General features: G+C 41.8%; 1 protein-coding gene across 2 annotated transcripts in view; it reads right to left on the reverse strand.

The window, feature by feature from the left end:
* Window positions 1-25,608, reverse strand: part of LOC139756244 (uncharacterized) — a 234,671-nt gene that overhangs the window by 36,850 nt on the left and 172,213 nt on the right. For both annotated transcript variants that reach the window (XM_071675425.1, XM_071675424.1), the window contains exons 10-11: window positions 24,910-24,998; window positions 14,919-15,101 (exon numbers count right to left, since the gene is read on the reverse strand). In XM_071675425.1, the coding sequence (XP_071531526.1) occupies window positions 14,919-15,101; window positions 24,910-24,998 (272 nt within the window). The remainder of the gene's footprint in view (window positions 1-14,918; window positions 15,102-24,909; window positions 24,999-25,608) is intronic.

Consider the following 25,608-nt stretch of genomic DNA (forward strand, 5'->3'; position numbering starts at 1 on the left):
ACATATATCCTCTTGGTCAATCTTTCCTCACTCATTCTCTCCATGTGACCAAACCATTTCAAAACACCCTCTTCTGCTCTCTCAACCACGCTCTTTTTATTTCCACACATCTCTCTTACCCTTACGTTACTTACTCGATCAAACCACCTCACACCACACATTGTCCTCAAACATCTCATTTCCAGCACATCCATCCTCCTGCGCACAACTCTATCCATAGTCCACGCCTCGCAACCATACAACATTGTTGGAACCACTATTCCTTCAAACATACCCATTTTTGCTTTCCAAGATAATGTTCTCTCCTTCCACACATTCTTCAAAGCTCCAGAACCTTCATCCCTTCCCCCATCTGTGACTCACTTCCTCTTCCATGGTTCCATCCGCTGCCAAATCCACCCCCAGATATCTAAAACACTTCACTTCTTCCAGTTTTTCTCCATTCAAACTTACCTCCCAATTGACTTGACCTCAACCCTACTGAACATAATAACCTTGCTCTTATTCACATTTACTCTCAGCTTTCTTCTTTCACACACTTTACCAAACTCAGTCACCAAACATCTGCAGCTTCTCACATGAATCAGCCATCAGTGCTGTATCAGCAGCGAACAACTGACTCACTTCCCAAACCCTCTCATCCACAACAGACTGCATACTTCCCTCTTTCTCTAAAACTCTTGCATTCACTCCTAACAACCCCATCCATAAACCAAATTAAACATCCATGGAGACATCACGCACCTCTGCCGCAAACCAACATTCACTGGAAACCAATCACTTTCCTCTCTTCCAACTTGTACACATGCCTTACATCCTCGATAAAAAACTTTTCACTTCCTTCTAGCAACATACCTCCCACACCACTCAATCTTAATAACTTCCACTGAGCATCTCTATCAACTCTGTCATATGCCTTCTCCAGATCCATAAATGTCACATACAAATCCATTTGTTTTTCTAAGTATTTCTCACATACATTCGTCAAAGCAAACACCTGATCCACACATCCTCTACCACTTCTGAAACCACACTGCTCTTCCCAATGTGATGCTCAGTACATGCCTTCACCCCCTCAATCAATACCCTCCCATATAATTTCCCAGGAATACTCAACAAAACATATTCCTCTGTAATTTGAACACTCACCTTTACCCCCTTTGCCTTTGTACAATGGCAACTATGCATGCATTCTGCCAATCCTCAGGCACTTCACCATTAAAAAAATAAATGAAATTACATATAAACTGCTCAGGAATGAGGTGCCTCATCAGGTACGAGTTTTGCAAATTTGTCCACATACTCGACAGCTCCTTCGCGGTTTGCAGACGCTTTTTCTCCACACACTTTATTCATGGAGATTTCCATGGACTGTTTCTTGTATCTTTGAAGCCATCCCTTCACTTAGGTCATGCTCATGTTGCACTTTAAGTTCTTTATGGAACAACTTAGCCTGGTTCCCCCATTGTCATAGCTACCTGACATGTCTACTTCCAACACTGCCAAAACCATTCCATCATCACTTGATTGTGCTCAGTACTTTACCATCTTTCATAGTTTTTCTAATTGTCATTTGCTTCTTGGAATTGCTGTCAGCATAGAATTCAAATATTTTCTCTCTTTGCTTCTTTATATCATAAACAGTTAATGAACCAATACTGTAGATGTCACACAGCTTATGCATCGAAACACCACAGTCCATTTTTTTCAACAGTTCTACTTTATCTTGGATCAATATGGACTTGGTGTTTACATTTGACACCACAACTGACACTCTCATATATCTTAGAAGCCACAGCTAGGATTAATTTAAGCAAAATAAGCTAAAGAGTCTCACTGAATTGCGGTATCACCACCAACAAGTTCAGTGTAAAGAAAGTAAATAAGCACACCCTACAACAAGCCATCTGTGGCAAGTTCCCTTGCGTAATTTTGTCCAGACTAAAGGAGTGCTGAACCATCAGTTGCTGGAAATTCGGCTGGCTTTGTACATGTATAAAGTTTGCAAAGCATACCTATTAAGTTGCTGGCAGGGTATTAATTGAGAGGATGAAGGCATGTACACAGCACCTGACTGGGGAGGAGCATGGAGTTTCAGAAGTGGAGGAGGATGTGTGGGTCAGGTGTTTGCTTTGAAGAATGTGTATGAAAAAATATTAGAAAAACAGATGGATTTGTATGTTGCATTTATGGATCTTGAGAAGGAAAATAATAGGGTCGATAAAGATGCTTTGTGGAAAGGTTATTACAATTACATGGTGTGATATGTAAGCTGAAGAAGCAGTAAGGCATGTGTATGAGTAGGAAAACAGGAAAGTGAATGGCTCCAAGCAAAGGTTGGTCTGTGGCAGGAGTGTGTGATGTCATCATGGTTATTCAATTGTTTGTGGATGGGGTGGAGGGAGGTAAATGCAAGAGTTTTGGAAAGAGGGGCAAGTATGAAGTCTGTTGGGGATGAGAGAGCTTGGGAAGTGAGTCAGTTGTTGTTCGCTGATGATACAGCGCTGGTGGCTGATTCAAGTGAGAAATTAAAGTTGTTGACTGAGTTTGGAGGAGTTTGTGAAAGGAGAAAGTTGAGAGTGAATGTGAATAAAAGGAGGCTATTAGGTTCGCAAATTTTGAGGAAAAGTTAGTTGGGATAAGAGTTTGAATAGAGAAAAATGGGAGAAAGTGAAGTGTTTTAGAAATCTGAGAGTGGACATGGCAGCAAATGGAACCATAGAACCGGAAGTGAGTCATAGGGTGGGGGATGGGGCAGAAGAGGTTCTGAGAGTGCTAAAAAATGTGTGGAAAGAGAGAATATTGTCTGGGAGGGCAAAAATGGGTGTGTTTGAAGGAATAGTAGTCCAACAATATTATATGGTTGTGAGCATAAGCAATACATAGGGTTGTGTGGAGAAGGGTGGATGTGTTGGAAATGGAAAATGTTTGAGGACAGTATGTTGTGTGAGAAGGTTTGGTTGAATAAGTTATGAAAGGGTAAGATATGTGTAGAAATGAAAGAGTGGTTGAGAGAGCAGAAAAGAGTACGTTAAAATGGTATCAATAAATGGAGAGAATGAGAAGGAGGGGCTGACAGAGAGGATATATGTGTCAAAAGCATAGGGAACAAGGAGAGTGGGGTGGCCAAACTGCAGATGGAAGGATGGAATGAAAACAATTTTGAGCAAATGGGGCCTGAACAAGCAGGGGTAGAAAGTCATGCACAGACAGAGTGAACTGAAACTATGAGGTATACTGTGGTCAATGTGCTGTCAAATGACTGAACTAGGGCATCTGACTTTTAGGGTAAACCATGGAAAAGTCTGTGGGCCTAGATGTAGATTGGGAGCGGTGGTTTTGGTGCATTACACAACAGCTCATGTACGGATGTGAGCAGATGTGGTCTTAATATGTCTGTTTCCTATTGCAACCTCACTGATGCAGGGGAAAGTGTTTGGGTATGGAGAAGAGAATGGATTTTTTTTTTTTTTTTGCTTTGTCGCTGTCTCCGCGTTTGCGAGGTAGCGCAAGGAAACAGACGAAAGAAATGGCCCAACCCCCCCCCATACACATGTATATACATACGTCCACACACGCATACAAATATACATACCTACACAGCTTTCCATGGTTTACCCCAGACGCTTCACATGCCTTGATTCAATCCACTGACTGACGCACCCCGGGTATAACACATCGCTCCAATTCACTCTATTCCTTGCCCTCCTTTCACCCTCCTGCATGTTCAGGCCCCGATCACACAAAATCTTTTTCACTCATCTTTCACTCCAATTTGGTCTCCCTCTTCTCCTTGTTCCCTCCACTCCGACACATATATCCTCTTGGTCAATCTTTCCTCACTCATTCTCTCCATGTGACCAAACCATTTCAAAACACCCTCTTCTGCTCTCTCAACCACGCTCTTTTTATTTCCACACATCTCTCTTACCCTTTCATTACTTACTTGATCAAACCACCTCACACCACACATTGTCCTCAAACATCTCATTTCCAGCACATCCATCCTCCTGCGCACAACTCTATCCATAGTCCACGCCTCGCAACCATACAACATTGTTGGAACCACTATTCCTTCAAACATACCATTTTTGCTTTCCGAGATAATGTTCCCGACTTCCACACATTCTTCAAGGCTCCCAGAATTTTCGCCCCCTCCCCCACCCTATGATCCACTTCGCTTCCATGGTTCCATCCACTGCCAGATCCACTCCCAGATATCTATCTTTCATGCATTTGTACTGTTTTCTGTGGGATAGGGTGGCATTAGGAATGGATAATGGTGAGCAAGTATGAATAAGTACATGGCGAGTAAGTAAGAATGCGTACATAAGTATATACAGATGCTCCCCGACTTATGACAGTTCAACTTACAATTTTTCAACTTCACGATGGTGCAATATTCAACACTATCATAAAAATAGGCTTTGTGTCAGATGATTTTGTCTGACTGTAGGCTAATGTAAGTATTCTGAAAACATTTAAGGTAAGCTAGGCTAAGCTATGATGTTCAATAGATTAAATGTACATATTAAATGGTAAACAGAGAAGAGGTAGTGAAAGCTTTGCGGAAGATGAAAGCCGGCAAGGCAGCAGGTTTGGATGGTATTGCAGTGGAATTTATTAAAAAAGGGGGTGACTGTATTGTTGACTGGTTGGTAAGGTTATTTAATGTATGTATGACTCATGGTGAGGTGCCTGAGGATTGGCGGAATGCGTGCATAGTGCCATTGTACAAAGGCAAAGGGGATAAGAGTGAGTGCTCAAATTACAGAGGTATAAGTTTGTTGATGGAGAGAGGTGGGTGATTATTGGTGCATATGCATTGTGATGAGAAGAAAGATCAAGAGAGGCAGTTTTTGGGAGCAGCTGAATGAGTGTGTTAGTGGTTTTGTATGCACGAGACCGGGTCATAGTGATGGGTGATTTGAATGCAAAGGTGAGTAATGTGGCAGTTGAGGGAATAATTTTTGGTATACATGGGGTGTTCAGTGTTGTAAATGGAAATGGGGAAGAGCTTGTAGATTTATGTGCTGAAAAAGGACTGATGATTGGGAATACCTGGTTTAAAAAGCGAGATATACATAAGTATACTTATGTAAGTAGGAGAGATGGCCAGAGAGCGTTATTGGATTACGTGTTAATTGACAGGCGTGCGAAAGAGAGGACTTTGGGTTGTTTAAATGTGTGAGAGGTGCAACGGAGGGATGTTGTCATTATCTTGTGGAGGCTAAGGTGAAGATTTGTATGGGTTTTCAGAAAAGAAGAGTGAATGTTGGTGTGAAGAGGGTGGTGAGAGTAAGTGAGCTGAGAAGGAGACTGTGTGAGGAAGTACCCAGGAGACTGAGTACAGAATGGAAAGGTCGAGAACAATGTAAGTAAGGGGTTTATTATAAAGAGGCAGGGGGGTGGAATGTGTTGGTAAAATGAGTAAGTAGATGGAGTAAGAATAGGCATTTTGTAGTAGGTAGAGGATTTAATAGCTAAGAGATTTAACGTCAGTTTATTTGTATGTATTAGGATTAGATTGGAGTGGGGGAGGGAAGGGACGTTTTTTAGGGAATCAGTGATGGTATCTGCGGAATAGATGCTTGTGGCATGAGAAGAGTGGGAGGTGGGTTGATTAGAAAGGTAGTGAGTGGTGGGATGAAGAAGTAAGAGTATTAGTGAAAGAGAAGAGAGAGGCATTGGACGTTTTTTGTAGGGAAAAAATGAAATTGAGTGGGAGATGTATAAAAGAAAAGAGACAGGAGGTCAAGAGAAAGGTGCAAGAGGTGAAAAAAAGGGCAAATGAGAGTTGGGGTGAGAGAGTATCATTAAATTTTTAGGGAGAATAAAAAGATGTTCTGGAAGAGTAATTAAAGTGGTAAGACAAGGGATCAATTGGGGGAACTTCGGTGAGGGCGCAAGTGGGGAGGTGATACAATTTGTGGTGATTGTGTAAGGAGATGGAGTGAGTATTTTGAAGGTTTGTTGAATGTGTTTGATGATAGAGTGGCAGATACTAGGGTGGTTTTGGTCGAGGTGGTGTGCAAAGTGAGAGGTTAGGGAAAATGATTTGGTAAACAGAGAAGAGGTAGTGAAAGCTTTGCGGAAGATGAAAGCCGGCAAGGCAGCAGGTTTGGATGGTATTGCAGTGGAATTTATTAAAAAAGGGGGTGACTGTATTGTTGACTGGTTGGTAAGGTTATTTAATGTATGTATGACTCATGGTGAGGTGCTAAGGATTGGCGGAATGCGTGCATAGTGCCATTGTACAAAGGCAAAGGGGATAAGAGTGAGTGCTCAAATTACAGAGGTAAAGTTTGTTGAGTATTACCTGGTAAATTATATGGGAGGGTATTGATTGAGAGGGTGAAGGCATGTACAGAGCATCAGATTGGGGAAGAGCAGTGTGGTTTCAGAAGTGGTAGAGGATGTGTGGATCAGGTGTTTGCTTTGAAGAATGTGTATGAAAAATACTTAGAAAAGCAAATGGATTTGTATGTAGCATTTATGGATTGGAGAAGGCATATGATAGAGTTGATAGAGATGCTCTGTGGAAGGTATTAAGAATATATGGTGTGGGAGGAAAGTTGTTAGAAGCAGTGAAAAGTTTTTATCGAGGATGTAAGGCATGTGTACGTGTAGGAAGAGAGGAAAGTGATTGGTTCTCAGTGAATGTAGGTTTGCGGCAGGGGTGTGTGATGTCTCCATGGTTGTTTAATTTGTTTATGGATGGGGTTGTTAGGGAGGTAAATGCAAGAGTTTTGGAAAGAGGGGCAAGTATGAAGTCTGTTGGGGATGAGAGAGCTTGGGAAGTGAGTCAGTTGTTGTTCGCTGATGATACAGCGCTGGTGGCTGATTCAAGTGAGAAATTAACGTTGATGACTGAGTTTGGAGGAGTTTGTGAAAGGAGAAAGTTGAGAGTGAATGTGAATAAAAGGCAAGCTATTAGGTTCGAATTTTGGAGGGAAAAGTTATTAGTTGGGATAAGAGTTTGAATAGAGAAAAATGGGAGAAAGTGAAGTGTTTTAGAAATCTGAGAGTGGACATGGCAGCAAATGGAACCATAGAACCGGAAGTGAGTCATAGGGTGGGGGATGGGGCAGAGGTTCTGAGAGTGCTAAAAAATGTGTGGAAAGAGAGAATATTGTCTGGGAGGGCAAAAATGGGTGTGTTTGAAGGAATAGTAGTCCCAACAATATTATATGGTTGTGAGGCATAAGCAATACATAGGGTTGTGTGGAGAAGGGTGGATGTGTTGGAAATGAAATGTTTGAGGACAGTATGTTGTGTGAGAAGGTTTGGTTGAATAAGTTATGAAAGGGTAAGATATGTGTAGAAATGAAAGAGTGGTTGAGAGAGCAGAAAAGAGTACGTTAAAATGGTATCAATAAATGGAGAGAATGAGAAAGGAGGGGCTGACAGAGAGGATATATGTGTCAAAAGCATAGGGAACAAGGAGAGTGGGGTGGCCAAACTGCAGATGGAAGGATGGAATGAAAACAATTTTGAGCAAATGGGGCCTGAACAAGCAGGAGGTAGAAAGTCATGCACAGAACAGAGTGAACTGAAACTATGAGGTATACTGGGGTCAATGTGCTGTCAAATGACTGAACTAGGGCATCTGAAATATCTAGGGTAAACCATGGAAAAGTCTGTGGGCCTAGATGTAGATTGGGAGCGGTGGTTTTGGTGCATTACACAACAGCTCATGTACGGATGTGAGCAGATGTGGTCTTAATATGTCTGTTTCCTATTGCAACCTCACTGATGCAGGGGAAAGTGTTTGGGTATGGAGAAGAGAATGGATTTTTTTTTTTTTTTTGCTTTGTCGCTGTCTCCCGCGTTTGCGAGGTAGCGCAAGGAAACAGACGAAAGAAATGGCCCAACCCCCCCCCATACACATGTATATACATACGTCCACACACGCAAATATACATACCTACACAGCTTTCCATGGTTTACCCCAGACGCTTCACATGCCTTGATTCAATCCACTGACAGCACGTCAACCCCGGTATACCACATCGCTCCAATTCACTCTATTCCTTGCCCTCCTTTCACCCTCCTGCATGTTCAGGCCCCGATCACACAAAATCTTTTTCACTCCATCTTTCCACCTCCAATTTGGTCTCCCTCTTCTCCTTGTTCCCTCCACCTCCGACACATATATCCTCTTGGTCAATCTTTCCTCACTCATTCTCTCCATGTGACCAAACCATTTCAAAACACCCTCTTCTGCTCTCTCAACCACGCTCTTTTTATTTCCACACATCTCTCTTACCCTTACGTTACTTACTCGATCAAACCACCTCACACCACACATTGTCCTCAAACATCTCATTTCCAGCACATCCATCCTCCTGCGCACAACTCTATCCATAGTCCACGCCTCGCAACCATACAACATTGTTGGAACCACTATTCCTTCAAACATACCCATTTTTGCTTTCCGAGATAATGTTCCCGACTTCCACACATTCTTCAAGGCTCCCAGAATTTTCGCCCCCTCCCCCACCCTATGATCCACTTCCGCTTCCATGGTTCCATCCACTGCCAGATCCACTCCCAGATATCTATCTTTCATGCATTTGTACTGTTTTCTGTGGGATAGGGTGGCATTAGGAATGGATAATGGTGAGCAAGTATGAATAAGTACATGGCGAGTAAGTAAGAATGCGTACATAAGTATATACAGATGCTCCCCGACTTATGACAGTTCAACTTACAATTTTTCAACTTCACGATGGTGCAATATTCAACACTATCATAAAATAGGCTTTGTGTCAGATGATTTTGTCTGACTGTAGGCTAATGTAAGTATTCTGAAAACATTTAAGGTAAGCTAGGCTAAGCTATGATGTTCAATAGATTAAATGTACATATTAAATGGTAAACAGAGAAGAGGTAGTAAAAGCTTTGCGGAAGATGAAAGCCGGCAAGGCAGCAGGTTTGGATGGTATTGCAGTGGAATTTATTAAAAAAGGGGGTGACTGTATTGTTGACTGGTTGGTAAGGTTATTTAATGTATGTATGACTCATGGTGAGGTGCCTGAGGATTGGCGGAATGCGTGCATAGTGCCATTGTACAAAGGCAAAGGGGATAAGAGTGAGTGCTCAAATTACAGAGGTATAAGTTTGTTGATGGAGAGAGGTGGGTGATTATTGGTGCATATGCACCTGGGCATGAGAAGAAAGATCAAGAGAGGCAAGTGTTTTGGGAGCAGCTGAATGAGTGTGTTAGTGGTTTTGATGCACGAGACCGGGTCATAGTGATGGGTGATTTGAATGCAAAGGTGAGTAATGTGGCAGTTGAGGGAATAATTTTTGGTATACATGGGGTGTTCAGTGTTGTAAATGGAAATGGGGAAGAGCTTGTAGATTTATGTGCTGAAAAAGGACTGATGATTGGGAATACCTGGTTTAAAAAGCGAGATATACATAAGTATACTTATGTAAGTAGGAGAGATGGCCAGAGAGCGTTATTGGATTACGTGTTAATTGACAGGCGTGCGAAAGAGAGACTTTTGGATGTTAATGTGCTGAGAGGTGCAACTGGAGGGATGTCTGATCATTATCTTGTGGAGGCTAAGGTGAAGATTTGTATGGGTTTTCAGAAAAGAAGAGTGAATGTTGGTGTGAAGAGGGTGGTGAGAGTAAGTGAGCTTGAGAAGGAGACCTGTGTGAGGAAGTACCAGGAGACTGAGTACAGAATGGAAAAAGGGTGAGAACAATGGAAGTAAGGGGAGTGGGGGAGGAATGGGACGTATTTAGGGAATCAGTGATGGACTGCGCAAAAGATGCTTGTGGCATGAGAAGAGTGGGAGGTGGGTTGATTAGAAAGGGTAGTGAGTGGTGGGATGAAGAAGTAAGAGTATTAGTGAAAGAGAAGAGAGAGGCATTTGGACGATTTTTGTAGGGAAAAAATGAAATTGAGTGGGAGATGTATAAAAGAAAGAGACAGGAGGTCAAGAGAAAGGTGCAAGAGGTGAAAAAAAGGGCAAATGAGAGTTGGGGTGAGAGAGTATCATTAAATTTTAGGGAGAATAAAAAGATGTTCTGGAAGGAGGTAAATAAAGTGCGTAAGACAAGGGAGCAAATGGGAACTTCGGTGAAGGGCGCAAGTGGGGAGGTGATAACAAGTAGTGGTGATGTGAGAAGGAGATGGAGTGAGTATTTTGAAGGTTTGTTGAATGTGTTTGATGATAGAGTGGCAGATATAGGGTGTTTTGGTCGAGGTGGTGTGCAAAGTGAGAGGGTTAGGGAAAATGATTTGGTAAACAGAGAAGAGGTAGTGAAAGCTTTGCGGAAGATGAAAGCCGGCAAGGCAGCAGGTTTGGATGGTATTGCAGTGGAATTTATTAAAAAAGGGGGTGACTGTATTGTTGACTGGTTGGTAAGGTTATTTAATGTATGTATGACTCATGGTGAGGTGCCTAAGGATTGGCGGAATGCGTGCATAGTGCCATTGTACAAAGGCAAAGGGGATAAGAGTGAGTGCTCAAATTACAGAGGTAAAGTTTGTTGAGTATTCCTGGTAAATTATATGGGAGGGTATCGATTGAGAGGGTGAAGGCATGTACAGAGCATCAGATTGGGGAAGAGCAGTGTGGTTTCAGAAGTGGTAGAGGATGTGTGGATCAGGTGTTTGCTTTGAAGAATGTATGTGAGAAATACTTAGAAAAGCAAATGGATTTGTATGTAGCATTTATGGATCTGGAGAAGGCATATGATAGAGTTGATAGAGATGCTCTGTGGAAGGTATTAAGAATATATGGTGTGGGAGGAAAGTTGTTAGAAGCAGTGAAAAGTTTTTATCGAGGATGTAAGGCATGTGTACGTGTAGGAAGAGAGGAAAGTGATTGGTTCTCAGTGAATGTAGGTTTGCGGCAGGGGTGTGTGATGTCTCCATGGTTGTTTAATTTGTTTATGGATGGGGTTGTTAGGGAGGTAAATGCAAGAGTTTTGGAAAGAGGGGCAAGTATGAAGTCTGTTGGGGATGAGAGAGCTTGGGAAGTGAGTCAGTTGTTGTTCGCTGATGATACAGCGCTGGTGGCTGATTCATGTGAGAAACTGCAGAAGCTGGTGACTGAGTTTGGAAAAGTGTGTGGAAGAAGAAAGTTAAGAGTAAATGTGAATAAGAGCAAGGTTATTAGGTACAGTAGGGTTGAGGGTCAAGTCAATTGGGAGGTGAGTTTGAATGGAGAAAAACTGGAGGAAGTGAAGTGTTTTAGATATCTGGGAGTGGATCTGGCAGCGGATGGAACCATGGAAGCGGAAGTGGATCATAGGGTGGGGGAGGGGTTGAAAATCCTGGGGGCCTTGAAGAATGTGTGGAAGTCGAGAACATTATCTCAGAAAGCAAAAATGGGTATGTTTGAAGGAATAGTGGTTCCAACAATGTTGTATGGTTGCGAGGCGTGGGCTATGGATAGAGTTGTGCGCAGGAGGATGGATGTGCTGGAAATGAGATGTTTGAGGACAATGTGTGGTGTGAGGTGGTTTGATCGAGTGAGTAACGTAAGGGTAAGAGAGATGTGTGGAAATAAAAAGAGTGTGGTTGAGAGAGCAGAAGAGGGTGTTTTGAAGTGGTTTGGGCACATGGAGAGGATGAGTGAGGAAAGATTGACCAAGAGGATATATGTGTCGGAGGTGGAGGGAACAAGGAGAAGAGGGAGACCAAATTGGAGGTGGAAAGATGGAGTGAAAAAGATTTTGTGTGATCAGGGCCTGAGCATGCAGGAGGGTGAAAGGAGGGCAAGGAATAGAGTGAATTGGAGCGATGTGGTATACCGGGGTTGACGTGCTGTCAGTGGATTGAAGCAGGGCATGTGAAGCGTCTGGGGTAAACCATGGAAAGCTGTGTAGGTATGTATATTTGCGTGTGTGGACGTATGTATATACATGTGTATGGGGGGGGGTTGGGCCATTTCTTTCGTCTGTTTCCTTGCGCTACCTCGCAAACGCGGGAGACAGCGACAAAGTATAATAAATATAAATAAATAAAAGTTTGTTGAGTATTCCTGGCAAATTATATGGGAGGGTATTGATTGAGAGGGTGAAGGCATGTACAGAGCATCAGATTGGGGAAGAGCAGTGTGGTTTCAGAAGTGGTAGAGGATGTGTGGATCAGGTGTTTGCTTTGAAGAATGTATGTGAGAAATACTTAGAAAAGCAAATGGATTTGTATGTAGCATTTATGGATCTGGAGAAGGCATATGATAGAGTTGATAGAGATGCTCTGTGGAAGGTATTAAGAATATATGGTGTGGGAGGCAAGTTGTTAGAAGCAGTGAAAAGTTTTTATCGAGGATGTAAGGCATGTGTACGTGTAGGAAGAGAGGAAAGTGATTGGTTCTCAGTGAATGTAGGTTTGCGGCAGGGGTGTGTGATGTCTCCATGGTTGTTTAATTTGTTTATGGATGGGGTTGTTAGGGAGGTGAATCCAAGAGTTTTGGAAAGAGGGGCAAGTATGAAGTCTGTTGGGGATGAGAGAGCTTGGGAAGTGAGTCAGTTGTTGTTCGCTGATGATACAGCGCTGGTGGCTGATTCATGTGAGAAACTGCAGAAGCTGGTGACTGAGTTTGGTAAAGTGTGTGAAAGAAGAAAGTTAAGAGTAAATGTGAATAAGAGCAAGGTTATTAGGTACAGTAGGGTTGAGGGTCAAGTCAATTGGGAGGTGAGTTTGAATGGAGAAAAACTGGAGGAAGTGAAGTGTTTTAGATATCTGGGAGTGGATCTGGCAGCAGATGGAACCATGGAAGCGGAAGTGGATCATAGGGTGGGGGAGGGGGCGAAAATTCTGGGAGCCTTGAAGAATGTGTGGAAGTCGAGAAGATTATCTCGGAAAGCAAAAATGGGTATGTTTGAAGGAATAGTGGTTCCAACAATGTTGTATGGTTGCAAGGCGTGGACTATGGATAGAGTTGTGCGCAGGAGGGTGGATGTCCTGGAAATGAGATGTTTGAGGACAATGTGTGGTGTGAGGTGGTTTGATCGAGTAAGTAACGTAAGGGTAAGAGAGATGTGTGGAAATAAAAAGAGCGCAGTTGAGAGAGCAGAAGAGGGTGTTTTGAAATGGTTTGGTCACATGGAGAGAATGAGTGAGGAAAGATTGACCAAGAGGATATATGTGTCAGAGGTGGAGGGAACGAGGAGAAGAGGGATACCAAATTGGAGGTGGAAAGATGGAGTGAAAAAGATTTTGTGTGATCGGGGCCTGAACATGCAGGAGGGTGAAAGGAGGGCAAGGAATAGAGTGAATTGGAGCGATGTGGTATACCAGGGTTGACGTGCTGTCAGTGGATTGAATCAAGGCATGTGAAGCGTCTGGGGTAAACCATGGAAAGCTGTGTAGGTATGTATATTTGCGTGTGTGGACGTATGTATATACATGTGTATGGGGGTGGGTTGGGCCATTTCTTTCGTCTGTTTCCTTGCGCTACCTCGCAAACGCGGGAGACAGCAAAAAAAAAAAAAAAAAAAAAATGTATTTTTGACTTACAATATTCAACTTATGAAGAGTTTATTGGAACGTAACCTCATTATGTTGAGAAGCATCTGTGTGTGCATGTATACGAATGTGTATGTGTATTTATATATATAAATACAGTATAGGTGCAAGTGAGGCACACTCTTTCAGTACATAGGGATGGATGCCATCAGGACTATTTGCCTTGCATGCATCCAGAGAGAGAGAGAGAGCTGCATTTTGGATAGTCCAAAAAGAGATTACAGGAAAGGGCATACGATTAGTATGAGGAGCATCTGGAGGTAAAAAGAAATGCTAGTCATCCAAGGTGGAGATAGAGGAGAAACAGGAACAAAGAGAGTTGCTTTGTCTAAGGGAGAGAAGCTATAGCACTGTCAGAACAGAAAAGTGAAGGGTAGAGCTACAGAAGTTCTTAGTCATGCTCTTACCTAAAGATACAAAAGCCCCATCAATGGATGACAATGAGAGGTTACTGCACTTACTTTGAATAAAGGAACGCTTTGCTTTATGGATAACATACTAGCAATAATTACAGGCAGTTACAAAAGCTGAATGGGTGTCAGAGGAAGGAGTCTTTCCAAGCAGAGAATGGAACCATGGAAGCTGAGCTAAGCCATGTGAAAGGGGAAAGGGCAACAGTTCTGGAAGCACTGAAGAATGTGTGGAAAGAGAGATCACTTGCTATCTGGAAGGGAAAAACTGAGTATGCTGGAAGGTAAAGTAGTCCTGATGGTGCTGTATGGACACAAGCTACAGCTACAGATGAGAATATATGGAAGAGGGTGAATGCGATGGAAATTAAATGTTTGAGGGCAAAATGTGGTTTAAGGAAGGTTGTTTAAGTAATGATAGGGTATGGCAAAGGTATGGTAATATGAAGAGTATGGATAAGAACTGAAGACGGCAAGATGAAATTTGGAGAGAATGATTCAGGAAAAGATGCCAAAGATAATATATATCAAAATGTGGAAGGGACATGGAAAAGTGGGAGATGAAAGGAAGGATTAAATAAGAATTTGAGTGCTTAGGGTCTCAACATGCAGTTGGGTGAAAGGTATGCACAGGACAGAAAGAATTTGGGCAATGTGGTATACACGGTGCAATGTACCATGATATACGAAGCAGCCAGAAGAAACCTGGGAAAGGTCTGTGGGGCTTGGTTGTAGATAGGGGGATGAAGTCTCAGTGCATTACACATAACAGATACAGAATGGATATGTGCAAATGAGGCCTTTTCTTCATCTGTTCCTGGCACTTCTTTGCTAACACAGGAAATGGCGAACAAGAATGAAAACAAGAATCTTCAGAAACCTCTCTCCACAGACTGAATTCACGTTTTTATTCGAACTAGTATACAGAGCACTGATTTGATATGAATGAAAAAAAAAATGACATAAACTGATAAACACCAAAGGCAGAAACGCAAATATTGATTCCTTACTTCTCCTTGTTCTCTGCATAACCCCAATGTGTGATAAAGTTTGCCAACCGTTGTCGAGCTTCAGCAAACACAGGTGGATTCTCCGAGTATGACTGACCCAAAACACACACACGGAAATTAAGTCCTGCTTCTGCTAGTTGATACAGGACATGGAACATCGTGTCTGGATCCTTATCATGCTCCCTGAATGAAGAGAAGAAATGTTGCATTCACTGGTCTGAAGATATAACATTATGTGATATCTACCCATCCCTCACTATATAGAGTAGGAATACTGTTGATAAACTGGGAAAATTTCATACCATGAAACCTGTTTTACCAAAGACTCCTAGTTTTTATTTGATAAGCATTCCTATGGAATACTTAGCAAATCCAAGACAAAAGTTAACACACACTAAAGAAAATAGAAAACATTTTTAAATACATGGTTATAATACATTAGATAATCCTTTTCTATACCTGACTGATGTTTCCCACATTAGCAAGGTAGCACCAGGAACAGACAAAGAAAGGCCACATCTGCTCACATCCATTCTCTAGCTGTCAAATGTAATGCTCTCAAACCACAGCTCCCTATCCACAACCTGGTCCCACAGACCTTTCCATGGTTTATCCTGGATGCTTTACATGCCATGGTTCAGTCCGCTGACAGCACATCAACCCCCCGTATACCACATCATTCCAATTCATTCCGTTCAATGCACACCTTTCACCCTCCTGCATGTTTAGGCCCTAATTGCTCAAAATCTTTTTCACCCCATCCTTTCATCTCCAAAGTGGTCTCCCTGCTCTCCTTGTTCCCTTCACTTCTCATACATATATCCGCTTAGTCAACCTTTCCTTACTCATTCTCTCCATATGTCCAAGCCATTTCAGTACATCCTCTTCGGCTCTCTCAACCACATTATTTCTATTACTACACTTCTCTCTTGCCCTTTCATTACTTACTTGATCAAACCACCTCACACAACATATTGCCCTCAAACATTTCATTTCCAAAACATTCACCCTTCTCTGAACAGCCTTATCTAAACCCCATGCCTCACAACCATATAATATTTTTGGGACTACTACACCTTCAAATATACTCTCTTTCCACACACTCTTCAGTGCTCCCAGAATCTTCGCCCCTTACCCAACCTATGAGTCACTTCTACTTCCATGGTTCAGTTCACTGCCATGTACATTTCCAGGGATAAAAAACATAGCACTTCCTCCAAGTTTTCCCCTTTCAAACTCACACCCCAACTAACCTGTCCCTCAACCATACTAAACTTATTAACCTTGCTTTTATTCACATTTACTCTTAACTTCCTCCTTTCACACAGTCTTCCAAACTCAGTCACCAACTTCTGCAGTTGCTCTCTTGACTATGCCACCAGTGCTGTATCATCAACAAACAACTGACATACTACCTAGGACCTCTCATCCCCTACAGACTGCACAGTCACCCCGCTCTCCAAGACTCTCACAACCCCATCCATAAATAAAGTGAACAACCACAGTGACATCACACACCTTTGCTGCAGACCAGCAGTCACTTGGAATACTCACTGTCCTCATTTTCTACTCATACACATGTCTTATACCCTTGCTAAAACTTCTCAATGCTTCCAGCAGCTTTTCTGGCATGCAGTATATTCTTAAGACCTTCCATATGGCATCCCCTATCAACCTTATTACATGCTTTCTCCAATTTCATAAATGCCACATACAAATCCATCTGTTTCTTTAAGTATTTCTAAAGACACATTCTTTTAAGCAAACACATGATCAACTCATCCTCTATTGCTTCTGAAACAACACAGCTCCTCCCGAGTCTGATGCATTGTACATGCCTTCAGTCTCTTCATCAATACTCTCTCATATAACTCACCAGGTACAGCTAAACAAACTTACAATTCTGTAGTTTGAACAATCACCTTTATAAAATGGTACCATACTTGCATTTTGCCAATCCTCAGGCACCTCACCATGATCTATACATACACTGATAATCTTAACCAACCTTCTCTCTTCATCACATCATTTTCAGTGAAACTCACTTTGCATACCACTCTGACCCAAGCATTCTACATCTGCCACTCTATTACATAAACATTCAACCGTCATTCATAATACTTGCTCCATCTCTTCATTTCATCACTACCCATTACCATTTCCCCTTTTGCCCCCTTTACCATTGTTCTTATTTATTCTCTCATTTTCTGCACATTATTAACCTCCTTTCAAAACACCTTTCTCTACCAAAGTTTCCTGATACTCAATCACCCAATCTCTCATTTGCCCTCTTTTTCAACCCTTACACCTCCCTCCTGACCTCTTGCTGCTTTAGATAAATATTCCCCAGTTATTTGCACTCCTTTCATGTAAGTACCACCAAAACATCTCTCTTTTCTCTTTACAAGCAACTTGATTTCTTCATCCCACCACTAACTACCTTTCTGAATCTGCTCACCTCCCACCTTTCACATGCAACATGCATCTCTCCCACATGTGTGCACTGCTTCCTTACATACCTCCCATTCCTCACTCACTCCCTTTGCTTCATTTACTCTCAATGTCTGCCATTCTGCACTCATATAATTTCTCCTGGATTTCCTTCACACAAGTCTCTTTTCCAAGTTCACTTACTCTCACCACTCTCTTCTCACCAACATTCTTTCCTGTTCTCCAAACACCTCTACAAATCCTTACCTTCCCTTACCTTCTACTAGCTGCCCCTCTCAGGACACTTACATTCATAGGTCTCTCTTTCACACACCTATCAATTAACATATAATCCAATAATGGCCGCTGGCCATCTCTCCTTATCATATATATATATATATATATATACATACTTGTGTGTGTCCCTCATTTTAAACCAGGTATTCCCAGTCACAAGTCCTAACCTGTTCACTATTTCTATTCATAATACTGAATGCTCCATAAACCAATTATATCCTCAACTGTCATATTACTCACTTTCGCATTTAAATCATCCATTGCTAATACCCAGTCTCCAACATCAAAACTACTGACACACTCCCTTAGCTACTCCCACAACACTTGTCTCTCATGATCTTTCTTCTCATGGCCGAGTGCATAAGCACTATCTTTTTTCCTACTTGATCTCTGTTTCCTGCATTAGTGAGGTAGCGCCAGGAAACAGATAAAGAAAGACACATCCAGTCTCATACTTACATGGGGGGGATGTTCTTTCATGTGCGGCAAGGTGGCGACGGAAATGGATGAAGGCAGCAAGTACGAATATGTACATGTGTGTATATATATATATATATATATATATATATATATATATATATATATATATATATATATATATATATATATATCATTTATTTTGCTATGTCGCTGTCTCCCATGTTTGCGAGGTAGCGCAAGGAAACAGACGAAAGAATGGCCCAACCCACCCACATACACATGTATATACATACAAGTCCACACACGCAAATCTACATACCTATACATCTCAACGTATACATATATATACACACACAGACATATACATATATACACATGTACATAATTCATAGTCTGCCTTTGTTCATTCCCATCGCCACCTCGCCATACATGAAATAACAACTCCCTCCCCCCTCATGTGCGTAAGGTAGCGCTAGGAAAAGACTACAAAGGCCACGTTCGTTCACACTCAGTCTCTAGCTGTCATGTAATAATGCACTGAAACCACAGCTCCCTTTCCACATCCAGGCCCCACAGACCTTTCCATGGTTTACCCCAGACGCTTCACATGCCCTGGTTCAATCCACTGACAGCACGTCGACCCCAGTATACCACATCGTTCCAATTCACTCTATTCCTTGCACGCCTTTCACCCTCCTGCATGTTCAGGCACCTCACCATGAGTCATACATACATTAAATAATCTTACCAACCAGTCAACAATAGTCACCCCCTTTTTTAATAAATTCCACTGCAATACCATCCAAACCTGCTGCCTTGCCGGCTTTCATCTTCCGCAAAGCTTTTACTACCTCTCCTCTGTTTACCAAATAATTCTCCCTAACCCTCTAACTTTGCACACCACCTCAACCAAAACACCCTATTTCTGCCACTCTATCATCAAACACATTCAACAAACCTTCAAAATACTCACTCCATCTCCTTCTCATATCACCACTACTTGTTATCACCTCCCCATTAGCCCCCTTCACTAATGTTCCCATTTGTTCCCTTGTCTTACGCACTTTATTTACCTCCTTCCAAAATATCTTTTCACTCTCCCAAAATTTAATGATTCTCACCCTAACTCTAATTTGCCCTCTTTTTTGCCTCTTGCACCTCTCTCTTGACCTCCTGCCTCTTTCTTTTAGACATCTCCCAGTCATTTGCATAATTTCCCTGCAAAAATCGTCCAAATGCCTTTCTCATCTCTTTCACTAATAATCTTACTTTTTCATCCCACCGCTCACTACCCTTTCTAATCTGCCCACCTCTCATGCTTCTCATGCCACAAGCATCTTTTGCACAAGCCATCACTGCTTCCCTAAATACATTCCATTCCTCCCACACTCCCTTTGCATCCTTTGTTCTCACCTTTTTCCATTCTGTACTCAGTCTCTCCTGGTACTTCCTCACACAGGTCTCCTTCCCAAGCTCACTTACTCTCACCACTATCTTTACTCCAAGATACTCTCTTCTTTTCTGAAAACCTCTACAAATCTTCACCTTCACCTCCACAAGATAATGATCAGACATCCCTCCAGTTGCATCTCTCAGCACATTAACATCCAAAAGTCTCTCTTTCACACGCCTATCAATTAACACGTAATCCAATAACGCTCTCTGGCCATCTCTCCTACTTACATACATATACTATGTGTATCTCTCTTTTTAAATCAGGTATTCCCAATCACCAGTCCTTTTTCAGCACATAAATCTACAAGCTCTTCACCATTTCCATTTACATCAGTGAACTCCCCATGTACACCAATTATTCCCTAAACTACCACATTACTCACCTTTGCATTCAAATCACCCATCACTATAACCTGGTCTCGTGCATCAAAACTAGTAACACACTCACTCAGCTGCTCCCAAAACACTTGCCTCTCATGATCTTTCTTCTCATGCCCAGGTGCATAGGCACCAATAATCATCCATCTCTCTCCATCCACTTTCAGTTTTACCCATATCAATCTAGAGTTTACTTTCTCACACTCTATCACATACTCCCACAACTCCTGCTTCAGGAGTGTGTGGATGTAACCAAGATGAGAAAAAAGGAGAGATAGGTAGTATGTTTGAGGAAAGGAACCTGGATGTTTTGGCTCTAAGTGAAACAAAGCTCAAGGTAAAGGGGAAGAATGGCTTGAGAATGTCTTGGGAGTAAAGTCAGGGGTTGGTGAGAGGACAAGAGCAAAGGAAGGAGTAGCACTACTCCTGAAGCAGGAGTTGTGGGAGTATGTGATAGAGTGTAAGAAATTAAACTCTAGATTGATATGGGTAAAACTGAAAGTGGATGGAGAGATAGGTGATTATTGGTGCCTATGCACCTAGTCATGATAGGAGAGATCATGAGAGGCAAGTGTTTTAGGAGCAGCTGAGTGAGTGTGTTAGTAGCTTTGATGCACGAGACTGGGATATAGTGATGGGTGATTTGAAAGCAAAGATGAGTAATGTAGCAGTTGAGGGTATAACTGGTGTACATGGGGTGTTCAGTGTTGTAAATGGAAATGGTGAAGAGCTTGTAGATTTGTGTGCTGAAAAAGGACTGGTGATTGGGAATACCTGGATTAAAAAGAGATATACATAAATATACATATGTAGGAAGTGAAGTGTTTTAGATATCTGGGAGTGGATCTGTCAGCGGATGGAACCATGGAAGCGGAAGTGGATCATAGGGTGGGGGAGGGGGCGAAAATTTTGGGAGCCTTGAAAAATGTGTGGAAGTCGAGAACATTATCTCGGAAAGCAAAAATGGGTATGTTTGAGGGAATAGTGGTTCCAACAATGTTGTATGGTTGCGAGGCGTGGGCTATGGATAGAGATGTGCGCAGGAGGATGGATGTGCTGGAAATGAGATGTTTGAGGACAATGTGTGGTGTGAGGTGGTTTGATCGAGTAAGTAACGTAAGGGTAAGAGAGATGTGTGGAAATAAAAAGAGCGTGGTTGAGAGAGCAGAAGAGGGTGTTTTGAAATGGTTTGGGCACATGGAGAGAATGAGTGAGGAGAGATTGACCAAGAGGATATATGTGTCGGAGGTGGAGGGAACGAGGAGAAGAGGGAGACCAAATTGGAGGTGGAAAGATGGAGTGAAAAGGATTTTGTGTGATCGGGGCCTGAACATGCAGGAGGGTGAAAGGAGGGCAAGAAATAGAGTGAATTGGAGTCATGTGGTATACAGGGGTTGACGTGCTGTCAGTGGATTGAAGCAAGGCATGTGAAGCGTCTGGGGTAAACCATGGAAGGCTGTGTAGGTATGTATATTTGCGTGTGTGGACGTGTGTATGTACATGTGTATGGGGGGGGGGGGTTGGGCCATTTCTTTCGTCTGTTTCCTTGCGCTACCTCGCAAACGCGGGAGACAGCGACAAAGTATAAAAAAAAAAAAAAAAAAAAAAAAACATATGTAAGTAGGAGAGATGGCCAGATAGCATTTCTGGATCACAGGTTAATTGATAGGTGCATGAAAGAGAGACTTTTGGATGTTAATGTGCTGAGAGGACCAACTGGGGGATGTCTGACCATTATCTTGTGGAGGTGAACATGAAGATTTGTAGAGGTTTTCAGAAAAGAAGAGAATGTTGGGGTGAAGAGAGTGGTGAGAGTAAGTGAGCTCAGCAAGGAGACGTGTGAGGAAGTACCAGGAGAGATTGAGTGCAGAATGGAAAAAGGTGAGAGCAAATGATGTAAGGGGAGTGGGGGAAGAATGGGATGTATTTAGGGAAGCAGTGATGGCTTGCACAAAAGATGCCTGTGGCATGAGAAAGGTGGGAGGAGAGCAGATTAGAAAGGGTAGTGACTGGTAGAATGAAGAAGTAAGATTGTTAGTGAAAGAGAAGAGACAGGCATTTGGATGATTTTTCAGGAAAATAGTGCAAATGACTGGGAGATGTATAAAAAAAAAAAAAAAAAGAGGCAAGAGGTCAAGAGAAAGGTGGATCAGGTGTTTGCTTTGAAGAATGTATGTGAGAAATACTTAGAAAAGCAAATGGATTTGTATGTAGCATTTATGGATCTAGAGAAGGTATATGACAGAGTTGATAGAGATGCTCTGTTGAAGGTATTAAGATTATATGGTGTGGGAGGTAAGTTGCTCGAAACATTGAAAAGCTTTCATCAAGGATGGAAGGCATGTGCACGGTAGGAAGAGATGAAAGTGAGTGGTTCCCGGTGAATATCATTTTGTGGCAGGGGTGCGTGATGTCTCCATGGTTGTTTAATTTGTTTATGGATGGGGTTGTTAGGAAGGTGAATGCAAGAGTTTTGGAGAGAGGGGCAAGTATGCAGTCTGTTGTAGATGAGAGGGTTTGGGAAGTGAGTCAGTTGTTGTTCGCTGATGATACAGTGCTGGTGGCTGATTCATGTGAGAAACTGCAGAAGCTGGAGACTGAGTTTGGTAAAGTGTGTGAAAGAAGAAAGCTGAGAGTAAATGTGAATAAGAGCAAGGTTATTAGGTTCAGTAGGGTTGAAGAACAAGTTAACTGAGAGGTAAGTTTGAATGGAGAAAAACTGGTGGAAGTGAAGTGTTTTAGATATCTGGGAGTGGATTTAGCAGCGGATGGAACCATGGAAGCGGAAGTGAATCATAGGGTGGGGGAGGGGGCGAAGGTTCTGGGAGCATTGAAGAATGTGTGGAAGGTGAGAACGTTATCTCGGAGAGCATTATTGGGTATGTTTGAAGGAATAGTGGTTTCAACAATGTTATATGGTTGTGAGGCATGGGCTATATATAGGGTTGTGCGCAGGAGGGTTAATGTGTTGGAAATGAGATGCTTAAGGACAATATGTGGTGTGAGGTGGTTTGATCGAGTAAGTAATGAACTGGTAAGAGAGATGGGTGGTAATAAAAAGTGTGTGGTTGAGAGAGAAGAGGGTGTGTTGAAATGGTTTGGTCAGATGGAGAGAATGCGTGAGGAAAGTTTGACAAAGAGGATATATGTGTCAGAAGTCAGAAGCAGAGGAAATACGGAGAAGCAGGAGACCAAATTGGAGGTGGGAGGATGGAGTGAAAAAGATTTTGAGGGACCGGGGCCAGAACATGCAGGAGGGTGAAAGGCACGCAAGGAACATAGTAAATTGGGACGATGTGGCATACTGGGGGTGGATGTGTTCTCAATGGATTGAACCAGAGCATGTGAAGCATCTGGGGTAAACCATGGAAAAATCTGCAGGGCCTGGATGTGGAAAAGGAGCTGTGGTTTGGGTGCATTTCACATGACAGCTAGAGACTGAGGGTGAATGAATGTGGCCTTTTTTGTCTTTTCCTAGTGCATGGCAGGGCGGGGGGTTGCTATTTCATGTGTGGGGGTGGCAATGAGAATGGATGTAGGCAGCAAGTATGAACAGGTAAATGTGTATATACGTACATGTCTGCGAATGTATATGTAAGTATACGTCAAAATGTATAGGTATGTATATATGCGTGTGTGGGTGTTTATGTGTATACATGTGTATGTGGGTGGGATGGGCCATTCTTTCATCTGTTTCCTTGAGCTACCTCGCTAATGTGAGATAGCGATTAAGTACAATAAAATATGTATTTTTGTTGTCATACTTAACCACTCCCATGTATTTACAAAAACTTCACTTCCAAATTTTCTCCATTCAAACCCACATCCCAACAAACCTGTCAATCAAGCTTGCTAAACATAATAGCCTAGCTTTTATTCACATTTAAACTCAACTTCTGCAGTTTCTCATTTAAATGTGTCACAAGTGCAAGAGATTACATGTGTCAGAAGTGGAGGGAACAAGGAGAAAGGAAAGACTAAATTGGAAATGGAAGGATGGAGCAAACAAGATTTTGTGTGAATGGGACCTAAACATGATGCAGGAGAGTAAAAGGTATGCATGGGACAGAGTAAATTGGAACAATGCAGTATATAGTGGTCAACATAATGTCAAAGGACTGAACCAGGGCATGTGAAGCATCACGGTAAACCATGGAAAAGTCTGTGGGGTGCATTACATGACAGATAGAGAATGGATGTGAGTGGATGCAACTTTTCTTCAGCTGTTCCTGGTGCTACCTTGCTAAGACAGGAAACAGCGTTCAAGTTTGAAATAACCTAAGCATATAATACAAATACATACCATTTACTTACTATTTACAATGGCAGAACTTAATCTACATGAATGAATACACAAATGATTTTGTAATCACATAAAAGATAAGCACTAACCCTATGGTGATTCTTTAATCGAAAACTATATTTTCATTGCTCCCTTGGTCTTTCACAAAGCATTAAGACAGATTGGGCACTTACATAACACATAAGACAACAACACACTAAGGCACATTAAACATGCTGTGGCTTCTTTCCAGCCATGTTTTTACAATATGTACATGAAGCACACTACACATTTGTATCTCTGTGGATTATTCAACAGGGCAGAACTTCTTTATGTGAGTTAATGAACAATCAATTTTTCTATCACAAGAATGATACTACTACTATACAAGAACATTACTGTACTGCACTTCAGTAATTGTTTCTTTATTCTAAAACTAACTCACAGCATTACTGTACTGCGCTTCCGTAATATTATCTGTATTCAAAAATTAACTTAATCTTTATCTGAGAGCAGCAAGAGCTTTTTATTTGGGGCTCCATTAAATGACCAAACAACCACAGACATCATGACTCAGGTAAAAATCAAAGACCACTGAAAATATATATCCCCAAAAGTCTAACATAACTAAACATTTCACGTAGTTTTTCCTCCACTTATAAATTACAAATGCATCTGACACTTCCAATACACTCCTGGCAGAAAGCTAGGTGATGAGAAGCCTCTTACCAGCGGTGTGGCCAGATGATGTGGAGAGGTTCTAAGGCATCCTTAGGACAACGAGTTTTGTGAGATATGTTGACAGGGAAGTATATCACCTGAAAATCAGAATAAAAATTGAAGTCTAAAATCAAAAAAATGTTCAAGAAAGTTCAAGAAGGTGTTCATTTCAATGCTTTCAAGTGGACAAAAAGAGCAACTTTAATGGTATGACATTTGACGCTCTACGGCTTCCATGCAGAGGGTAGCAACCACATCCTGATAAACCAGTAGACAATGATATATGAAACTGCATCATATTGTAAACTTCCTGTACGTTCAAACTTGGGAAACTTCACTCCAAAACTAAGGGAATTCTTTATTAGAGACAAAATAGGCTATTCAGCAGCAATGGATATGTCTACGTGGTTCCTAATGTAAATGAAGAGACGACATGAGAGCTACTGGAAAAAGAGGTTCCATCATTAAATATGTAACACTAGAACCAAAATAACACTGTATCATAACACAAGAAACACACAACACTATTTCTTGTAAACAAATGGTTAATCATACTTCAGTTTCAACTGTGTATTTTTTCAATCTTTCATATTATTGGTACTTTTACTACACTTCACTTTCACTGCATCTACAATGCAATTCACTTTTCACATGTAACTAATAACTTTTCAGTAAAGGTTTGAAGTAACTGTTATCAATATTTTAAAC

This window comes from Panulirus ornatus, chromosome 21 (genome assembly GCF_036320965.1).
Source record: "Panulirus ornatus isolate Po-2019 chromosome 21, ASM3632096v1, whole genome shotgun sequence".
In the NCBI taxonomy this organism is placed as follows: Eukaryota; Metazoa; Arthropoda; class Malacostraca; order Decapoda; family Palinuridae; genus Panulirus; species Panulirus ornatus.